The sequence below is a fragment of the Heterocephalus glaber genome, unplaced genomic scaffold (assembly GCF_053883595.1).
Source record: "Heterocephalus glaber isolate CG9 unplaced genomic scaffold, H.glaber_assembly_v1.0 deba00001538, whole genome shotgun sequence".
NCBI lineage: Eukaryota > Metazoa > Chordata > Mammalia > Rodentia > Bathyergidae > Heterocephalus > Heterocephalus glaber.
The window spans coordinates 18,264,058-18,286,107 of record NW_028258333.1 but is presented as its reverse complement, the minus strand read 5'-3'; the positions used below and the strand labels follow the sequence as shown (position 1 = coordinate 18,286,107).

At 36.7% G+C, this 22,050-nt stretch overlaps 1 protein-coding gene across 1 annotated transcript in view; it reads right to left on the bottom strand.

Moving 5' to 3' along the window:
• Positions 1-22,050, bottom strand: part of Cdh6 (cadherin 6) — a 140,062-nt gene that overhangs the window by 33,748 nt on the left and 84,264 nt on the right. Inside the window, 1 exon segment of the mRNA XM_004848668.3 lies at positions 14,523-14,876. Coding sequence (XP_004848725.2) covers positions 14,523-14,750 — 228 coding nt within the window. The 5' untranslated portion in view covers positions 14,751-14,876.

The following is a 22,050-nucleotide window of genomic DNA, read 5'->3' as shown; positions in this document are numbered from 1 at the left end:
TTCCTCAGGCTCATCTCTTGATATGTTAAAAAAGGCTCTAGAAGAATGTAGAAAAAAACTGTTTTTCTTCTGACAAAACTGGGATAAGGTTGCTTCCACATCCCATGTGCGTTTTCCATTATACCATATTGTTTCTTATAACCTGAAAAATATTTTCTGCCCATATAACTTAATTGATTTTTATAACAGTAGAAATAGTTTATCTCTATTATCTTATATCATTTATCTTTTGATAATTATTCTGGGTGAGATTTGGGAAAATAATAACAGTAGATGTCTTTTAATTCCATATTGTGGACCAAGAAATGTGTTGAACTTGTCACATAGATTATATAATTTGTTCCTTATCATGATCTTGTTCTCATTCCCTTTTAACAGATAAGGAAAGTGAGGGAACATGACAGTTAATTTTGCAGTATTACACAATAGGAACAAGATTTGGGTTCAGGTCATCAAATCTATTAACTACAACACATTTTTTTTCTGCAGATTTTTACATTCAGTTCTATGAACATTCATTAAAGACATGCTATGGCAAACATTGTTTTAAGTGTTGAGTTACAAAGTTCTATCTAATTTGTTGTTTTTCCATCCTGTGCATTATTGGCATTTTGGGCTAGATAACTGTTTTGGGAGCTGTCCCGTGCAATTTAGGATGTTCAATATCATCCCTTGGTCCCTCTCCATGAGATGCCAGTAGCACTTTCTCAAAATATAATAGTCAAAAATATCTCCAGATATTGTTCCCTAGCATCATAAAATTGAGAATGTCTATTTATCTCCTATCGTCTGTCTTTTTCTCCTTCCATCTTTCTTATTATGTACCTTGTAACTTTCAAAGTACACTTGAATAATACCAGAAAAGGTTCTGCATTTGTAGAGCTTCTGCATGACCCCACTCAATTCAATCTTTTATCTTTTGTTAGATTTAATAACCACTGAAACAGACTTTGTGTTATGTGGAGGAGAATTTCTGACAAAGTGCTAAAAGCAAAAGAATTTTAAATCTAAACGTAGAAGAAATTTATTAATTCCCTTGACATTCATCTTTTACACTCAATACTTTGAATTTAATGTCAAAAGTACCAGGCTATTAAATGAGGAAAACTAAAGTGCTATAAAACTTGTAGTAGGCAGAATAATCATTCCCTCAAAGATGCCCAGGCCCTAATTTCTAGAACCTGTGACTATGCTACCTTCTGTGGCCAAAAGACTTTGTACATGTGACGAGATGAGAATTTTGAGATGGATTATCCAGGTGAGTCTAGTGTAATCATAAGGGTCCTTTAAAGGAGAGAGATAGAGGAGAGCTGGAGTCAGAGAAGGACATGTAATAATAAAAGGAGGGAGAGGGAAAAGGAGAAGGGAAGGGGAAAGGGAGAGAGGAGAGAGGAGAGAAGATAGAACTGTTGTTGGTTTAAAGATGGAGGATGAGGCCATAAACCAAGGAATGCAGGTGGGAGCCAGCCATAAAAGGCAAGGACCCAGCTTCTCCCTGGAGTCCCTGTAAGAGCATCTTTCAGACACCTTGATTTTAGCCCAGTGAAACTCATTTCAGACTTTGATCTCTAGAACTGTAAGATAATATTATTTAGAGTCACTAAAATTGTGGTGATTTGTTAGAGCAGCAATAGAAAAGTTCCTCATCACTGGAATTCTTGGTGAATTTAATCTGTATATGATCCTTCAAGAATTCCAGTGGAAGAGGGATTGAAGACTTGCTATGTATCAGGCACGTCAGAATGTGTATGTTACGCCAATTAATTCTCCCAATGACTCTACTTTCTCTCTCTCTCTCTCTCTCTCTCTCTCTCTCTCTCTCGCTCTCTCATTAGGAAACAGAGGGCAGAGAGGTTAATTAATTTACTCAAAGTTAAAGAAAAAGCCAGGAAAGATACTAAAATCCACATAACTCCAAAGTCTATCTATGCATTGATTAGAGGTGCACTAGAGCACATTGCCAAAGCAACACTCTCCACAATGACTATAAACATTTCTGGATTCATTGTATTTATTATATTAGACCCCAGGCTAACTTATTTACAAATTTTATTGGCACAAATGATACAAACTATAATAAATGTTATTATTCATTTGGGATGTATCAATTAAACAAATGCCTTTTGGTTTATTAGCTGCATGATGTTATTTTGCAAAAAGGCATTGTATACTACCTTTTTCTTGGCTTTTGAAGTCCAAGGTCCTTTTTGTCTTGGCAGACTGTGACATTAGTCTCAGCTCCTGCTTAGTGTAACATTTTCATTTTCAAAATGCCAGTGGTAAATCAAGCTGAGAGCCAGATACCCAGTCAAAAATTGATTTAGTATGGCATTGTAACTTACCAGTTATAATCTTACCTTTTTTGCCTTACAGTGTAATCTCTTTAGCCATTGCCAAATCTAAGGAGGAACACGCACGCGCGCGCGCGCGCACACACACACACACATTTCCTGCTGCTTCTTTCTCCATCTTTCTGACACACATGCCATGTTGGAAAATATTAATATATAAATGCAGACATTTGAGACCTGATGATTCAAATGGCAGACATTTAAAAAAATGTATTCCTTAATAGCTAATAGACTTTCCTCAAAATATATTTTTCCTGAAAGGTAAATGTATGTTGCATATGATATTTGTATATGTTGACTCTTACTTAGGATCTAAAAACTCAAAGCTTTCTCTTTATAAAGCAAGTCGTTTGTTTGAAGGAGGACCTATTTCTTATTCAAATTCATAACTCTCAAGCAACCTGAATGTGCACAATAAATGATGATTAAATTGAATTCTGTAACCTGCTCATACAGTCAAGGAAATAATGGTGAGCAATTCCAGGAAAGACGATTATGAGCTCATTTATTAGGTTTTCTTGCTTTGGAAGCAACTCTAAGTTTTTAAACCACTTCAAAAGCTTCTCTCTTTTTTTTTCTTGAAGGGAACTGTGAACTGATCAGTGAAATGTTACTGCCCCATGGGGAGGCTGGGGAAAATGTCTTCACTGTGACATTAGTGCCATGACCGTGGATCTTTTCACCAACGTCCAACTTCTGAGCATGTATTCTGTAGTCTCATTTGCCATCATGTTTAAAACACTCTCTATTACTTTTAAATTTTCTTAATTATGTGGTATAAGGAAAGTATCAGATTTAGTCTGCTGGCAATGATCCCACAGTCCTCAAATCCACCTGTAGTTCCATTTTCTCACTTAGAAAAGGACTGAATCATGCTCCATTGGAAGACTGGCTATGAGGATTGCTTGAGAAACGCTTGTGTATGTGAGAGCCTCTTACAAACTGTAGAATTGATAAAATGGGAGAAAATATTATTCAGGCTGAGGCTGGCCTTGAACTCACTCTGTAGCCCAGGCTGATCTTGAACTTCAATCCTCTTCCCTCTGTCTCTCAAGTGCTGAGACTACAGGCTTGTGCCACCGTGCCCAGCATCATTATTATTTTAAAACTCAAGTGGTGTCTAGACGGATGCTGTATGAAGGACTGCCATTCAAGTTTGCTTGTGTCACTCAATTTTACTAATTTATTTTAAAACTCTTTTGCTTACTTTGATTTTAAAAATGCTTTTTAAAGAGGCAGATGAATAGGCAGTCACAAAGATCTTAGCTTCAATTCAAAGTAAATCTCACTGCTCCACTTTTTTTTAAAAAAAGGTATACATGGTTGGCAGGATAGACAGAACATTTAATACACAAACAGGACAAGACAGTAATGCTTTACATGATTTCTAAAGGGAAATTGGCTTCCTGTGGATATTTACCTTCATTGCTCTCTCCATCCACCAGTGGCCCCAACCCCGCCCAGGTTCCAGATCAAACAAGGAAATGAGACTGATCTTTATGTTTTACAACACATGAAAACAATAAATCAAGCATGCAAAAGTTTTGAATAACTGCATTATAAAGCAAAAATTTATTTGTATGTCCTCTTTCATGTTTTTTTTCTTTTGTTTTCATGTTTCTTTTCTAAACTGCACTCATATAAGTAGTAGAAAGGGTTAAAATGAGATTATTTTCCAGAAATGATTTTTTCCTGTGAGAACTCTAAATAGGTTGATTAGAAGGTATAGTTAAGTAAAGAAGAGAGGAAACTAGTCATTGTAAAGAATTTATGTTCCTGTATTGTCACATTTCTCTCTATAGCTGAATTTTTGTGAAACACTGCAGTCAACATCCTCAGGTCTAAATGATTTCTTTTACTCAGCACTTGAATTGTCTGCACACTGTAGCGTCTTAGAAATTTTAAGAAAAAACAATTTGCTTTCTATTGGTTAACTCTTCTTAGCATTTTTCTCCTTTTCTTAAAAACTTTCTTCTACTAACACCCTAAATATTGCCTGGTTTTCATTTGTTAAAGTCTTAAAGGAAATGACTTTTATGATATATTACTATTTGTTGTATGTTTTCTTTTTATTTTTCTTGTTTGCTTATGTACATATAACTCTTTGTTCTTTCTGGTTTACACTAAGAATGCTGGAGATTTCTCCTATTGTATCATAAAATATTTGTGCCATTTTGATGTGAAATTTCCAGAGGTAGTTTCTGTAGGAGGAATTTCATAATAAATTTGGTTTATGTGTTTACTTTCTAATACATCCCTGAACTTTAAAGAAATCTTGAATTTTACTTATCAACCCAAGGGCACAAAGCACTACCAATGGTGTACATATCAAACCATGCACCAATAAATTGGAAAGATCTAATTAATGTATAGCATAGTTATTATAGTTAATAATAGTTATTTTATACTCACAATTGGCTGAGTGGACCTTAAAAGTTCTCACTATACAAACATATAAAGATAACAATGAAGAGGTGATAGATATATCAATTAGATTGTTTACAGTAATCATTTCACCATGCATGTGTATATCAAAGCATCACATCATACACCTTAAATATATACAATCTCATTTTGTTAATTGTCCTCTAATAAGGTTGGAGAAAAGTTGGGAGACTATTTTTAGATGACAAAGTGGATTTTAGGGGCCCAATATTGCTTAATTTCAGTAATTTTGGGGTATCTGAAGTGTCTGAAATCTAAACATTCCTAGGTATATAAAAATTAGTAAGACATGTAGTCTAGACTTTTGTACAGTATACAGAGATGTAAGTATTCAAAAGTTTAAATACAGTATCTAAAGTAAAACTGAAAGATCAGTCCTAGAACCAAATACAAAACACTACTCAATATGTTTAAGGTCAAAATTCAGTCTTAAAGAATTAATTATTTGGCTCATAAGAAAGTAAAGCATTCAGGGTAATTAAAGAATTAAATCAACAGTAATTTTCCCACAATAAAACTTAGGTTCAATAATAAAGAGATCATGATATTAATTTTAACTTAACTGTCATAACAAATCCAACTGAAAACATTACTTTGCTCAAATCACTTTTTGGATTGTTGGATGCCTTAAATTTTATTTATTGAAAGAAATACGACCTAACCAGACTCTAACATTTTATGGCAACTGAAGTCATCTAGACTCCAAATTGCAGTATAAAGTGATGTTTTCAAATGAAATGATAAAAGTCTTAATGGAGCAGGGCAGTGTCTAGCAAAGTTGCCAGAATCATGAAATATTGTGAAATGAAGCGTGCACTTTCTTTTTGTTTTGGTTGAGGTAACAGCGGTAGTTCACACGCTCAGTATCCCTCGCACTCTGAACTGCTGCTGTGAGTCAGCCTTCGGCTGCCTTAGCTGCTCTGGTACCATCTTCTGGCCTGAGATATTTGATTTCACAAAACAATGCTGGGCCCCACTGGAGTGCTCTTCCGTTCACCTTTGGTATCCCTTTCTCTTGGTTTTCCCCATTCTGTGACGCATACTTCCTAGCAGCAGTGCCTTCCTTCTTGTACTGATCTTGCTTTAGGTTCTTACTTGTAAGTGGGATACAGCAGGCCCTGTTCTAAGCCCTCTTTGTGTATAAAATTATTGAATCCTCACCTCAATAATTTTACTCCTCCACTCATTTAATAGTTGAAGAAATGGGGGCCCAAGAAGAGGTTAAATAATTTGCTCAACATCACACAGGTGCTCAGCAACACAGCTGGGCCTCAAACACAGTCTGACTGTGCTATTAACTTACACTCTCTCATGAATAATTGTTGAATGAATGAAAAGCATTTTCCCTCTGATCTATTAAAAAAATTGCCATAGCCAAGATAACTTCTTCAATTGGCTTCTTAAATCCAATCTCTGTACCCTCTACTCAGCATTAAATCCCACATCCAAAGGGCTATTTCAAGCTTTTTGTTATGCTCTCAATACTGCCTTCAAGTCCTGTGAAACACACCAACTCACTTAAAATATTTATTCATATATCTCACCCATGTATACAGTTTAATCTTTTAAAATGCCTTTCTTCTTGTAATATATATTTTCTGTGAAGGAAAGACTAGGAGAAAATATAAATATGTTCCCTGTGAAAAATTTTGGCATGTGGCTCTTTTTTCTTATTCCAGGTCCATAATTTCAAATTGGATTCTTTACACTGGCTTTTGAGAATACTTGTTACTTTGATTTACTTATAAGTAATAGCAATTTTATTCTCTTATGAGGAATTCTGTATTTTCTTTTCAGCTCTTCTTCAATGCCAGATAGAAAGACACATTTGCAAAGGATACTGCTCCCTTTACCAAGCTCTGAGGGATTACTATTTCATTTTCATCTTGATGAGTGACAACATAAAATCTTACAGAAAGATGGAGTTTGCTACCAACAATCTACTCCTACACAAAAAATTGGTCACTTGAGGTTCTTATGGCACACTGCCATCTAAATACAGTCTATAGATCTTAGGAAGGCTACCAAAGGCTAACCAAAAACCTGTTTGCTTAAGATGAGTGAAGCTTAAGGAAGACATCTTTTAATTTGGCTTGAAAGGGTGGGGGCCTCTCAAAGTTCAGTGTATAATTTTGGTTACAATATATGCAGGGTATCTTTGGCTATTCAAATCAGTGGAAATGAAAAACAAAACAAAATTGTAACAGAGGTTTAAGAATCTACTGACAGTTCGTTACAATATGTTAGGAATTTGTTATTTGGTTTTTGAAGTAAAATTCGGCCAAATTTATAATTAGGAATTTTGATTTGAAAAGACTTATAAGCTAGGACAGTGGGATTCTGCATATTTATGTTCCCCTCTATGTGGAAGACACATAATATGCCAAAAACAAGGAGCTCTGGTGCAAGTCAAGTATTCACATGCTTTAGGAATAACACCAACAAGTTAAGGTAGTCAATAGGAAATGCTCAACAATGTCTACAGAACAGATTCCAGAGGATTTGTTACAATGAGCATGACAGCCTTTATGACCCTCAACAATCTCCAGCTGCATTTAACTCATGGAACATGGAGACAAAATGCTATATCAGAAGCAAAAGTGATCTCAACTCTTAACTCTGTTTTATCCATCCGATCTCTTCATTGTGTTCAGCAAACTAAGCAGGCTACCGCATTCTGCTCACATAATAAAATGGAAGTTGGAGGATTCTAGATTGGGTCTTTATTTGGCTTTCTGTATGCTACTCTGCTTGTTCTGTGGCCTAGGCCATGGAACACTTGCCTTTGGGTTTATGATGAAGGTCAGACATCCTACTCTTCTGCTGCCATGTATAGAAGGAAGTTCAAGAGTCAGAAAATTGCTGCAACACGGGACATTTTCTTAGCATCAGAGAGCAAATTGAAGCTTTCATCATTTAGAATGTGAAATCAGCTTGTCAGTGGAAGCAAAATAAAGATCACTGCCAATATTGGTATTAATTGGAAAGTTACTTCTCGAAATATTCTGAAAAGGTACATTCAATGAGTGTACGCACTCACTCTCTCTTACATACACTAACCAGTTGAGATATAAAAATGTTAAATGGCTGTGCATTAAATTTAAATGATGAAGAAGAAAGATGGGCCTAAGGCACTTGCCCTGACTCAGGGAGAAAATATTATTGCAGGCCATTGAACCAGAACAGGGGAAAGAAAAAGACTTTTAAAAAAATCACAATGACAAAAAAAATCACTAATTGTATATCTAATTTTAAAATACTTTCACATCATAACTATTTTGAATATCAACGATGTGCTATGGAAATTAAAATCATAAAAAGAAAATGAAATGTGCATAATAATAACACAATCATATTTGTATAGCTCTTTAAAAGCAGCCTTAAAAACAATTCTTTTTCTCTCCTTCCTTGAATCTCACACAGTAGATTTGCAATTAGGTATTTGTGCTGTTGGGTGGGATACAATCATTGAATGCCTAAGCACGTACAGGGCTTTGTTTTCTGTCATGTAGTGGACATACAGAAAGGGGAAATAATGGGTTGACTAGGGTGGTCAGATGGTGAAGTCTGACTGCCAGATTCCTGGAGATCTTGGGCTGAAATACTCAACTTCTCTGGGCCTTGGCTTACTCATGTGTAAAACAAGTATATAAATAATATTTATGTATGTGCTTCACTGTAAGGGTCTGTCTCAGTCCATTTTCTGTTGCTAGAACAGAACACCCGAGACTGGCTAATTTATAAAGAAGAGAGATTTATTTGGCTAATGTTTCTGAGGTGGGGAAGCCCAAGAGCATGGGACCAGAGAATTTGCACAGCTTCTGGTGAAGGCCAGGTACTGCTGCAGATTAACGGGAGAAAGCAGGACAAGCAGGTGGGTGCAGAAGAGAGAGGACACACAGGGAGCTGGACACTTCCTTGACCTGCTTTTGCTACCACTAACCCACTCTCATGGGAACCATCTACATGAATCCCTTTGTGAAGGTAGAACCTCCATGACCCAGACACCTGCAGCCTTTCAATGTCATTAAATTGAATTAAATTAAATTTCACAAGTTTTGGTTGGGCACAACCACATGCAAGCCATAGTGAGGTACGATGACACGATACACATGGAAAATTTAGCACAGTGTCTGGGACAAACAGATGCTTAGTAAATACAAAGATGAATATGTTAAAATATATTGACCAGTTATGACATCATTTGAATCTGGAGTGGCTGTCTGAAGTGACAGTGGCTTAGTAATGCTCCATATCATCCATCAAATTAGTGTCAGCAGATTCCTACTCTTCAGCTCGTGCTTTTTTCAGAAAAATGATAATAATACAGGAATAGAAGAATACAATATTTTAACCACAGGATTTTTAAGTGATCTTTCAGAATGGATCAAATATTGCTTCGTGTTTACTAGATTTGGATCATGTAACTATAGGCACAAGTAACTGCTCATTCCTAACTTTAAAGGATATATGGCTGGTCAATTTTATCTTTATGGGCCATTAAAACATTACTATCTAATTAGGATGAGTAGCTTCCTTGAGTTGGGTACACTTTATAAAGACTCAAGAGAAAGGCACGTTATGAAGATCTGTACATTACAGCCTCAAATAGAACCTAAATTTTCATGGTATCAAGAAAGAAAAAAAATACTGCCTTTCAGTTGTTTCGGAAACCTTGTCAAAGAAAATTGTCATTTATTTCCAAAATAGCTGACATCAGAAAATACCTGTAAAACTATACAGTTTATTAAATTGCATAAAAAGAGATCTCCTGATATGCTACTAAAAATAAAACATGTCAAATGGTTCTAATGGAGATTTGTCTTATGTGTACATTGTATAGAAGGAAGGGATAAAAAACATCATGGAAGATAAAGTGGAGAAGACTTTGCCGAGAGCTGTTTAATAGTAATGTGTGAAACTTTTGCCTAAAACTGGGCCTAATTCTGAGATTCTAATATATTCATCTTTGTATTAATGAATGCCCGCATATTCAAAAATCTAATCTGTATCTATGGCTATCTATGTTCTTCTTTTTGTATGAAACATAATCTTAGACTACTCATCATCATCATCATCATCATCATCATCATCATCAAAGAATTTCTATATTATGCAAAGCTGAATCACTTCTCGGCCTTTTGGCTAAGATCAAGTGTATTATGCCAAGCTGGCTGGAGAGGTACTGGAATTTCTGAAAATGTGGTATTACAATACTTCCTTCCAATGCTTCTATTAAGTTTACATAAGCCAGAGATAACCCAAGTGGACTCTACACAAAATCACATTTTCCTTTACCCTGTGACAAGAAAACACATATTTTGTTTTGTGTTTTCTATATCAGTAGTAACAGTTTCACTACTGTGGTTTGTTCAATATCTAAATCTCTAAGTATTTCTCTTCTTTGGCTTCTACAGTCTATCAACTGGGAGGTCCTGGGAGTTCTCCCTCTGGAGTGAGAACTAATACCTGCTCTGCCTTTAAGGTGGGGTTCAAACATCATCACCTCTTCTAAGAAGCTCTGTGGAACCCCAGAGCCCGGTTGCCCGCTCTTCTTCATATTTCCACTATACTTTGTGGCTGCCCATCTTTATCACTAAACCCGCTGCATTTTATTATCGTGATTGGCAATACTATCCTCCTAGGGCTGTGGGTCTTAGATTTTGCAACAGATTAGAATCATCAATACTTAATTAGAAACCAACTAAATCAAGATCTCTGGGGTGGTAAGACCTAAGTAAGTTATTTTTAAAAGCAGCGTTTCTCAAATTTTAATGTGCAAATAGTTCACCTGGGGATCTAGTTAAAATGCAGATTTTGATTCAGTAAGATTTGAGGGGAGGACTGAGGTTCCGCTTCCAGCAAGCTCTCATGGATGCTGCTGATGCCAAAACAACTCAAACTGTCCCCAAATGGTCATACATTTTAGGAAAAAATCACAGCTGTTTCTGTGCCACCTACATTTATATCTTAAGCTCATAAACTTAGCCAACACAGGACTACTTCTTCTAGCTTTTTACTCCTACCTGCCATCACTATTTTCGGTGTAAAATTGTTGAGATTGTCTTATAAATCAGAACCTGGTTAGTCAGTGCTTCTGGCCTTTACCACTTTTAGTATCAAAGAGCACATTCCAACTCTCTGCATTAATCTCACTGGCGGTAGAAAGAATTCAGTGGAAGGTGACAAGGATTAAGACCAGAAGAGGAGGAAGGTCTCACTGCCACTGCTTGTGGTGCAGTTTCAGAGTTCGACCTTGCCTACTCATTTTCTTACTGCTGCAGCCCCAAGACTCCCTCTTTGGGTCTTGTGACCTCCTGTGACCCTCCTTTTCCTTTTCCTTCTACACATGAAAGCCCTTAGCTCCCTACTCTCAATTTTATCCCATTTTCCATCATAGTCTCGGATGTCACTATGATCCCAAAATAATTTGAGAAAATCAACAAATATAAACGTGTATAATGAAAAATATTTTTCTTCAGCTTTAAGCACTATTTGCTCAACAGCATTACTTTTTCTCAGTCAACGCTTCTATCTTTTCACGTGCAGATCAGATCAGTTTTTTCAGTTTTAAGGCTACCATTGTTAGGTTCTGAGTAATTATTTGGTAGGGCTAGTAGCACGATTTAAGATTCTTGTAGCCTTTGTATACCTTTATATAGCAATCTAAATATAGTCTCATGGTTTCCAGAGTGTGCATGGAGGCAGTCCAGGGTACAGCGAGAAATTCACCAGGAAGTACTGTACTCTAAAATTTCGCGGAACCTACAGCAACATGTGACCTTCAGCCCCTATGTGAATTACTAGCTCAAGGGAATTCACAGTTCCTACAGTAGGTGGCGCTGCATTCCTTTTGATGATGTCATAGTTACAACACTTTCCCACGGTGGCGGCGATAAAAAACAACTACAATGCAAAAGTCAGTGTGGAAGACTAAACAAGGGGGCGCGGTATCTGATCTGATTGAGAAGCTGTACAATGTTCAGAAGATATACATATTCCACGCGTAAATAATTGTGGTTATTTAAGAGTGGAATAAATTTTTTTCCCTGTCAACTTTTGTGTATGATTTTTTTCAAATGATTACAGTACTAAGTTGCAAGCTATGAAAAAGAGCTTTGGGAACTGAGAAAGTTTCAGAACCTCCACTTTAGTTTAATCTTTTTTCCCCTCAAGTTGTCTCATCCGGCGCATCTGGCTAATCACACCAGGTGCCCGATGCATTCCAAGTCAGTTAAAGGTAGGTCAACTTAGTGCCACCAATAAGGGACAACCCCTCTCTTTTTTCCCTAAATTTATTTTTCTTTTAAATATTTTTAATTATAGTCAAAATTTGTCTTCAAAGACAGATTTGGGAAAATGCCGTCTGAACAGTTCAAGAACGCCTCTTATACCCATCTCATAGAGCAGTGCTGGCAGCTGTAACTTCAGTTATTGCCCTTGATGTTTTTTCTCCAGCTTTTTCTCTTATGTGTTATAACTTCATGGAGAAGGAAGGGCAACTCGAGAGGGCAGATGATGATGAGGCAGGGAAATTTATCTAGCTGACAATAATTGTCCCAAATCCAATGAGTCTGGGCAAAGCTGTGGCTGTGAAAGGGTTCTGCCGTGATCCTCTACATTTTCTAACCTCTGAGATGTGTTAATGACCCCATTTCACTCCCACAGTGATATAAGACAATATCAAGTCAGTATTCCATTTCCATGCATGGCACATAGATTTAATAGAATGCATACAGTGGGCTTTCACCAATAACAGTGACTTCTTTTTTTTTTTTTTTTTTTTCTGGTACCAGGATTGAACTCAGGACCTTTCTCTTGCGAGGCAGGTAGGCAGCACTGAGCTAAATCCCCGGCCAACAGTGACTTCTTTACGTGCTTACTATGCGTCAACCACCAGTGACTGTCTCATTGAAAATACCCCGCCACTCCAGAGGTAGGCATTGCTGTGTACCTTTTCTAGATGCAGAAACTAAAGGCTAGAAAGGTTAATAACTGTCCAGGGGCATGTACCTGGCAATTGGCAAGGCAGTGATACATCCTTAGATCTGCTCGGGCCCACAGCTTGCAACTCCTCCCCATGGCAATTTTATCTCTCATAATTATAATTGAAAAACTGATTTTTTTGTGCAGTTTTATTTACTGATGCTTCCTGTACTATGAAATTTCCTGGACATTCTCTAAGAATCTGTAGTATTTTAATGTAAAATGGCATCACAATTTGAGAAGAGAAGCAGAAAGGAAAAAAAAAACGGGGGTTGGGGATCAGTCACTTAGAGAAAGCACTTTTTAAAAACTTAAACTTCTATAGCAATAATGCTATTTGGGTTGTAAAAAGTGCTTTAGAGAGTTTAAGATTTTAAAAAGGAATCATCGTCCTATTAACGCAGTGTTATTCAAGTTTCACAAAGGAAATGAAGTACAAGTGAGGGAACTATCTCTCTTCGGTAGTCACACAGTGTGTTTCACAGCAAATACGTGGCTGGATCCTTGGGGGATCTGTGTTGATGTTCACCCCTTCACTGAAGATTTCCTCTCCTACTTTATTCCACATTAATAATTCACTGCCCTGGAACTTTGCCTGGTTACCTCAGCTGAAGCCATGGTTGGCTTTCCTTCATTTATAGGAGTAAATACTTAAAGAGAACATTTGCACGCAGTTATTCAGGGATATTTGATCAAGATTGAAGTGTGAACATGAGCCCCTGGAATCTGCAAAATTCATATTATTTGCGTGAGACCCTAATATAGGTGTTTTAAAAATCGGACCTGTGATGATGAAGGCAGACACTTTATTATCTGTATTTTATGTTCATTCCCTGTTTATGTAAAGGATGTGTGACAGTAATTTTTCTTTACCAGTGCCACCTTATGAAATGCAGAATCTGCTCTGGCTTTTCTTTTACACCTTTGCAGTATGCAGATATTTTGCAACAAGAAGTTTCTGATGATGCAATCTCGGGGGACACTCTTGGTTACAGTTGGACAGGGCTGCCTCTCTGACTCAGCTCCAGAAATCTGTAAGGGCTATAATAAGCCCTTCCTCCTCGCTTTACTTTCTAAAGTCAATAAAATGGTCAGATGCTACTCAGAAATAGCGCCTTTACGTAACCATTTTCTCTTTTTGTCAATCTTGCTGTAATTAAACCATAAGAATTTAAAACACCTGGTTCTTGGCAATTACCAGCGATCAGACTTAACAGCAGCAGCAACCACCAAATCTAACCCACAGAGCTGGGTTTTGCCAACAAAGGGCTTTGGTCAGAGAACGGTGTCGGAGGTAGCAGAGTAAAGAAACAGTTAATCTGAATTTAGCCAAAGAACTCAAGCTCAGAATGTTTGCTTTCAGAATGAGAACAAGCCATCTTCCTTCCTATACAGCATAATCTCTGTATTCCTGCTTTTAATGCACCCTACTTTATAGAAGAGCTGGACCCTGTTTTTCAAGCTAAAGTAAAAATTAAAGGATTTATGATAATCCCATGCAGATGGTTGTGGGTGTTCATTTTCCGAGCATTTTCTCTTTCTTTGTTGTACTGCTAACCTTTCTCAGCTTCTTGCTACAATTTTCTTCCCAAAACTATTCAAGGGGAAAAACAAAGTCGTACAGATAAGCAACAATTTTTACTGTATTGAGGAATAGTTCACATCCTCCCTGTCTACTTATTAGAAGTAACTTCTTCAGGCTTTTAAACCTAGAATGTCCAAGTGCCCAAGGAATCCTACCTTGCCCACATACTGATAATCCGATCCCGTGTATTCCTCCAGGAGAAAGAATTGGTTCCACATCCAACTCCTTTTTGAACGGTTCAGCTCATTTTTGCTGTTTCCTGAGAGCTCCAGGGCCCTTTTCTTTGCCGGGAAACCACTAGTCCTCTTAGATAATGGAGCTGAGAAAGTTGGGTAGGGCTGACCCACCCAAAAGAGCAGCAAGAAATACCGGTAAGTTCTCATGCTGACGGCTCCGGAGTCTCTAGTTCGCAGTTCCCCTCCCCTTCAAGTGGCTCTGCTCACTGCACTGTTTCCAGCTTCATTCCTTCCTCCTTCCTTAATGTTCTCTGCTTGGCTCTCAGAGGATATCTGGAAAGAATAATAACATATCAAGCATTTTTAGAGATGCTTAAAATTCAGTGTTAAAGCAAATAGGCTGGAAAAAAGAGGACAGAAATTTGAATAGCAAAACAACAAAAAGTTGGCTATCAATTTTGAAATGAGGAAAATGTTCTTTTAGATATGCTAAATGGAAGACATGTGCCTAGTAGGAAGACACCGTTTTCCTTTTCTCCTTTTCTATCACTTAAAAAATTCCTATTTTAAGTAATAGCATTGTTATAGGTCAACGTGCCAGAATGGATTATTTCACTACTCTTTTACCTTGAAATATGCGGGCTGAGATCTGGTTAGAAGAAACGAGTTTGTGTTTCTGATTCTATTTGCATACTTATCCTCACGCACAAGTCTAATGCGAAGGATATCTCAGACAATTTAAATTCCATCGAAAGTGGATAATGCTGAAATCTCGCTGGAATATGATGAGCACCGCGGATGTGCCAGGCATGAGGCAGGGCCGAGCTTACTCTGCAGAGCTTGGCTGCAGAGTTGTGCTGGGATGGAGCAGGCTGCTGGGTCATATAAGGCTGGAAAAGACCTTGCACCTTCTCTTTGGAATGCAGATTAGCATATTGGAGTTTCAGGAGTGATAGTTTGGAATGATAGTAATAAACCTTTATTCATTCCAGCATTCTCCAAAGTTGACCAGAAAACTTATCCTCATATGAAATCCCCTCACACTCTAGGGTGGGTCAATGAACACTCACAGAATTTATATTTAAGTCTATAGAATTAAATGAGCAATTCTATTCAAATTTCTTTAGACAATCCTTGGAATTTGATAGTTGAATTTCACTTGCATCATAAACAATCCAGCATCTATGCTAAAACTGTCACACAATCTCTGTGCAGTCTTCACAGATACATGGAACATTATCATCTCAGTATCACGGTGAGGGCCACTGACTGCAGATCTCCAGGAAAGTCAGCTATTATACATGGGGGTAATAATTTTCCATGGCAAATATTAATTTTCAAGAACACAACCTACCATTTAAAATATCCTGGAGCCAGACAGCTTGGCAAAGATGTCCCAACTTGGTTTGCTAGCTTATGCAATTAAAGTCTTATATGCCTACATTTCCACATTTCTTGAAAAAAACAAAACCAAACCTCAACAAATGACTCCTTTATTTTAGTATTTGATGTAGGGAAGTATTTCTTTGAATAAAATCAACAACAACAATTACAAAGAAGTGTTTTAAAATGTAGAACACAACAGTGATTAGTGCATTCACTCTAAGCCACACAGGTGAGCATGTTTTAGGTAATCAGATCAGTAATTTTTTTCTCTATGTCAGGAAATATTGGTTCACTTGATTCCTATTATTCTATTGCATACAGGTATATGTGACCAGGATTTCTGTTTTTTACCCCCAGCAATGAATAATTATAGTCCTCTAACATGTGGCTTAGTGAAAAATTTCTGTTGGAAGATAAGTGAAAGATTTTGCAGTATTCAGCATTTTAAAACCTTTATTCCATTATTATGTATCTTCTTGACAGCAGACTGGGGCGGCTGAAAATTCTACAGGTGAGTAAATTAGTACTGTGACAATTAGTCACACTGGAAAAATGCCAGGCAGCAGTATACTTGTCATCATGCGGCCTCGGTACAGGTGTGGAACGAGTGATGATCAATCAGGTGATGATGATGCCCCTCTCTGCTCATGGATGGCACATAGAGGGGACTGAAAGGGCATATGGGAAAAAGCCCTCAAAAGATATTGATTCAGTTTTAGAAGTAGAGATTACACTGAGGTTGATTCAGTGGAAATTTTTCGTCCTTTCCCATGTTCTCCATTATTTGCAAAGACAAATCCTGCAGTGAAGAATTATATGTCTGCTGCTGCACTCTGCGTGTGTTCCATGGTGCTGGCAAGAAAGAGGGATGCAGAGAATGGAGGTGTCAGCTGCCTAAAAGGCTGACTCCTAAAGGCTGTTTAAAAAAAAATCGATCCCTGTGGGTGTTGTATGCAAACTCTAGAAGCTGTTGCCACTTTGAATATTAAATATTAGTTCTTTTTAATATCACAGATAGCAAAATGTCAAGTATTTCATTTTTTTCTTAGTTGGTAATGAGCTTTTAAAGTGATGCAAATATAAGCAGTGTTTCCAAATATGTTATAACATCTAGTTTTGCTAAAATCCCATTCTTGTATCAGCTTGACGAGGTGAGGCCTTGGTAAAAACTCAGTATGTAAAGCTGAATGACTATGGTCCATTCATATTTGATGTTAGCCTTTTAGATGGATAGATTTCCAGTGCAATTGTACACTTTAAAAACACTGCTAGCTGGGTGCACGTCTGTAATCTCAGCTACTTGAAAGACTGAGGCAGAAGGATTGGAAGTCTGAGGCCTGCCTGGGCAATTTAGTGAGGTCCTGTCTAAAAATAAAAAATACATTAAATAAAAAGGCTGGTTATATATCTCAGTGCTCTGTGGAGTCAATCTCTAGTGCCATAAAACAAACAAAGGCAATTTCTGGAAACTGTTAGACATATATGTAACTTAGCAATTCTCATTAAATGACTCTTAGTAGTCAGTGCTGGAGTCAGATTGCCTGGGTTTAAATCCAGGATCTGCAACTAGGCTTTAGGAACTGGGGAACCACCCCCCAATCTCACTCTACTTCAGTTTCTTTTTTCTGTAAGTTCAGATAATTATAGTACCTACTTCCTTAGGGTGTTGCAAGAATTAAATGAGTTATTACATGCAAAGCATTTAGAATAGTTCCCAGAGTTTAGAAAGGTATTAGTACTAGCAATTATTTTATTACTATTAGTATTACTACTATTTGAATTGAATATATAAAACCCATCTATAACATATTGTAAAAGTCTGAAGAAGATAGCTGAGTTCTTTTATCTAGGCCTAAATACTTTTTTTGTTCTTATTTTTTTCCCCATTCCTAGCCCTCCCTTCACCCCCTCCACCCTTCCCTATTTACAAAGACTTTATTTCCAGTTTTTCCGTTTCTCATCATTTTTCCTTTCCCTTCTTTCCTTTCCCCTTCCCCTCCCACTACCTCTACCACTTTGGACCTTTTCTTCCTATTTTGGATTATTGATTATTCATTCTAATCATTGGTACATTTTAGGTATACAATACAATGACATTCATCATTGGAAATTTTCACCTTTACATAATCTCCCTTGGTTCTTATTTTTCATCATTTCCCAGGCCTCCCTTCAACCCCTCCATTCCTCCCTATTTACAAAGATTTTGTTCCTATTTTTCCATTTTCTCATATTAATCCCACTTCCTTCTATCCTTTCCCCTAGCCCTCCCACTTCCTTCCCCTTTGCCTCTTTTCTTCCTATTTCACATTACCTATTATACATTTAGTCCTTATTTACACTTTCAGTTTCTCACACCAGAGAAACTATTCGGTATTTACACATGTGTGTCCTATTTATTTCACTTAAGAGTATGGCCTCAATGTGCATCCACTTAGCTATAAATGTCTCTAATTTCTCATTTTTTATGGCTGAGTAGTAATCCATTTTATAAAAACAAAACAACACATTTTCTTTATCCAATCTCCAGTTGATGGGCATTTGGGCTGTTTCCAAGTTTTAGCTATCACAAACTGTGCTGCTATGAACATGGGCACACATATATCACTGTGATATGATTCTTTTAATTCTTTGGGGAAGATTCCCCAGCAGTAGAATAGCAGGGTCAAATGGGACTTCCAGTCCTAGTTCTTTGAGGTATCTCCATACTGATTTCCACAGTGCTTGCACCAGTCTACACTCCCACCAGCAGTGGAGCAGTGTTCCTCTTTCCCCACAGCCCCACCAGCATTTGTTATTGGTTGATTTTATGATAGCAGCCATTCTTTCTGGAGTGAGGTGGAATCTCAGCATTGTTTTCATTTGCATCTCTCGAATGACCAGTGATGTTGAACATTTTTTCATGCATTTATTTGCTATTTCTACTTCTTTGTGTGAGAAATGTCTGTTCATTTCAGATGCCCATTTTCAGATTGGGTCTTTAAATTTGGGAGGTCTGATCTTTTTAAGTTCTTTATAGATTTGAGATAGTAGATCTTTGTCTGAGGAAGAGCAGGTGAAGATTTTTTCCCACATTGTGGGTTGTCTCTTCACACTGCTGGTGGTTTCTCTTGTAGTGCAGAAGCCTTTTAATAAGAAGAGATCCCACTTGTGGATTGTTTGTGCTAGTTCATGGGCAACTGAGGTTTTGTTCATAAAATCTTTTCCTACACCGATGTCTTCAAGAATTCTACCTAACCTCTGTTCCAACTGATTCAGAGTTTCTATTTTAATATTTAGATCTTTAATCCATTTTGATTTTAGTTTAGTTCATGGTGAGAGATACAGGTCTAGTTTTAATCTTTGGCAAGTTGAAGCCCAATTTTTCCAGCACCATTTATTAAAGAGGCTATCTTTCCTCCAGTGAGGGTGTTTGGCTCCTTTATCGAAGATGAGATGGCTGAGTGTGTCTGGCATTGTTTCTGCATCTTCTAATCTGTTCCACTGTTCCTCAGGTCTGTTTCTTTGCCAGTACCATGCTGTTTTTATCACAGTAGCTTTGTAGTAGAGTTGCAGGTTGGGGCTTGTGATACCCCCTGCCATGTCTCTGTTACCTAGAATTGCTTTTGATATTCTGGGTCTCTTTTTGTTCCAAATGAATTTTTGGATTGTTTTCTCAAGGTCCATGAAGTATGCTGCTGGGATCTCAAGGCCTAAATACTTTTTTATTTTTCAGAAAGCTTCTCCAAGCTAGTCAAAATTCTTTTAAAATTACAGAATAGAAGCACTTTAAAACTAGAATGAGTTCATTTGCTAATTGTTTTCCTTTGTGTGGTCTTCAGTTCTGTATTTAATAGTAATAGTACAGAAACAGAGCAGCAGAAATGCTCTGTCACCTGCATGAAGGAGATGAACACAGGTAAAAAAGAAAGCTTACTAGAGGACTGGCACGTTCACAGAATCTAGGTAACTTTTTCCTTTCCATTTTATTATGTTGCAATTAAAAATCATCTTTACCCAGGCAAAAAAAAAAAAAAGAACTAGCTTCAAGTTTGTAATTTTGCCTTTGTATAAATGGTACTGGTAATTAACATGCTGATATGATTCTGTTACATGAGAGAATTATTTGATATAATTAAAATGAATGATATATCTATTTTAGATTTTACTTAATCTGAAAACTTGATGTGGAAAAAAATGAACATACACCAGGAATGATCTTTTTTTTTAAGATCACAAACAGAAACTACTAATCCGAATCCAACAAAGAAAACTCCAGAGCAGGCTCTGAAAAATCACCAGGAATGATCTTTAATGCAAAACAGGATTGAAGGTGCTGAATGATCATGATTCAAGTGAAGGGAATTACCTAGTAAAAGCACAACTTTGCTGAGAGCTGTTGACTTTTGAGCAGTTAAAATACAAGAGAAGCACATGGTAAGCAGTAACCAAATGTGGTGGCTGATTTTGTAGATGTCAGGAATTAAGCTGGAAGGACAAAGAAGTGAGAGTATACATAGATACTGAATTTAAAATCTCAGGCCCAGTGACTGAATCAGCAAAGAACAAGAAGATTACATAATGGGGATGGGAACAAAATAAAGTAGATATGGTGCCATTTTGTACCCGAACACCTCCCTTTCATCCCCTCTTGGCATTAAAGAGCAGATCAGTTAGAAACATAAACAACTCCATAAAAATTCAAACGGAATTGCCTAGTTACATTTTAATGATAGTTTAGCAAGATGTGTCTCTATTTTTGATTTTCTTTTTCTTTTTGGGGATCTGAGTTTTTTAAGGAGAATTTTCTGTTTCCTGAAGACAATCATTTGTATGCCCTGAAATTTGAAATACAAAAGTGGTTGATCCAGAAAAACAGTTTGAATTTTTACAAAAGACTCATCTTGGTGATATGTAGAAGGTAATTAAGATGTTTACAGATAGTGGCATAAGGGCCTTATAATATTGATAATTGTATACTTTGAAAATTTATTTACCCCACAAACAATCTGTATATGTATTTTAATCTTCACAAGAGTACTTAGTCAAGTTCCAGTTTTACTCAATGAATGCCATTAACAAGGAGCCTGGGCCTCATTAATACAGGTTTTACCAATTTAGAATGTGTTTTAATTAATGCAGAGGCTGGACTGATGTTTTCCTTTGATTAGCAAAACGTTTTCCCCTAGGTTATTGGAAATGAATTGCATAAAATATTTCACAGGATATATAGAATGAGAAGACAAACTACAATATCTTCAAGTTCTCTAGAGTATTTCAGAATCACCTTTCATTCACAAATAATTACTATGCTAATTAGAAAATTCTTCCATTGATTGAATTGCTTCTCCAGCGACTTATATGGTAACAGCTTGAATGTTTAACTGTATTATCTGGTTTTGAGATACTGATTCCATTGCACTATTTACAGACAAACAGTAAGTAAATATTAGACATATGTGAAAGCAATATAATTACATTAAAGCTTTTGGATTCAGACTTGGCATATCATTGTTCTAGCATTCTTGATTAATTCTAATCAGGACAATATTACTACAATGGTATTTAGACTTACAAAATTAAACTAGGCACATTCATTCTTTAGGGTGCAGAGACTTAACTTTGCCACTGAAAGCACACTAAGCATTCAATAATGTTATTAATATACTTTAACCATAGTATAAGAACGTAAAAGAATGTAACCATAGTTTAAGCATAGTAAAAGAATGCTTTAAAATCTATTATGAAATTCTGTCTTCAACGAATGGCATTGCATATATATATATATATATATATATATATATACACACACACTGAAGCATAATCCTTTGCACGCTACCCCACAGAAAATGTTTCTAAAACTATTTTCTACACTTGAGTCATCCTAACCCACTGAACAACTTACACTGAAGTCATTTTAATTCATAAGCATAAAACTTCTTAGCATATGTAATAGTTTATTTCTAGAAGTCCCTCCAAGGCTTTACAAATGCACCTATAGGTGAGGCTTTTGGAAGGCAATTATCAGTGTCAGGTATCAGTATCAGTTATCAATGTCAGGTATTTTGTCCCAGCACGGACAAAAGTGACTAAGATAGCATATGTATCATAAATCTCTTCTTAACTTTTGGCACATTTTCTCATG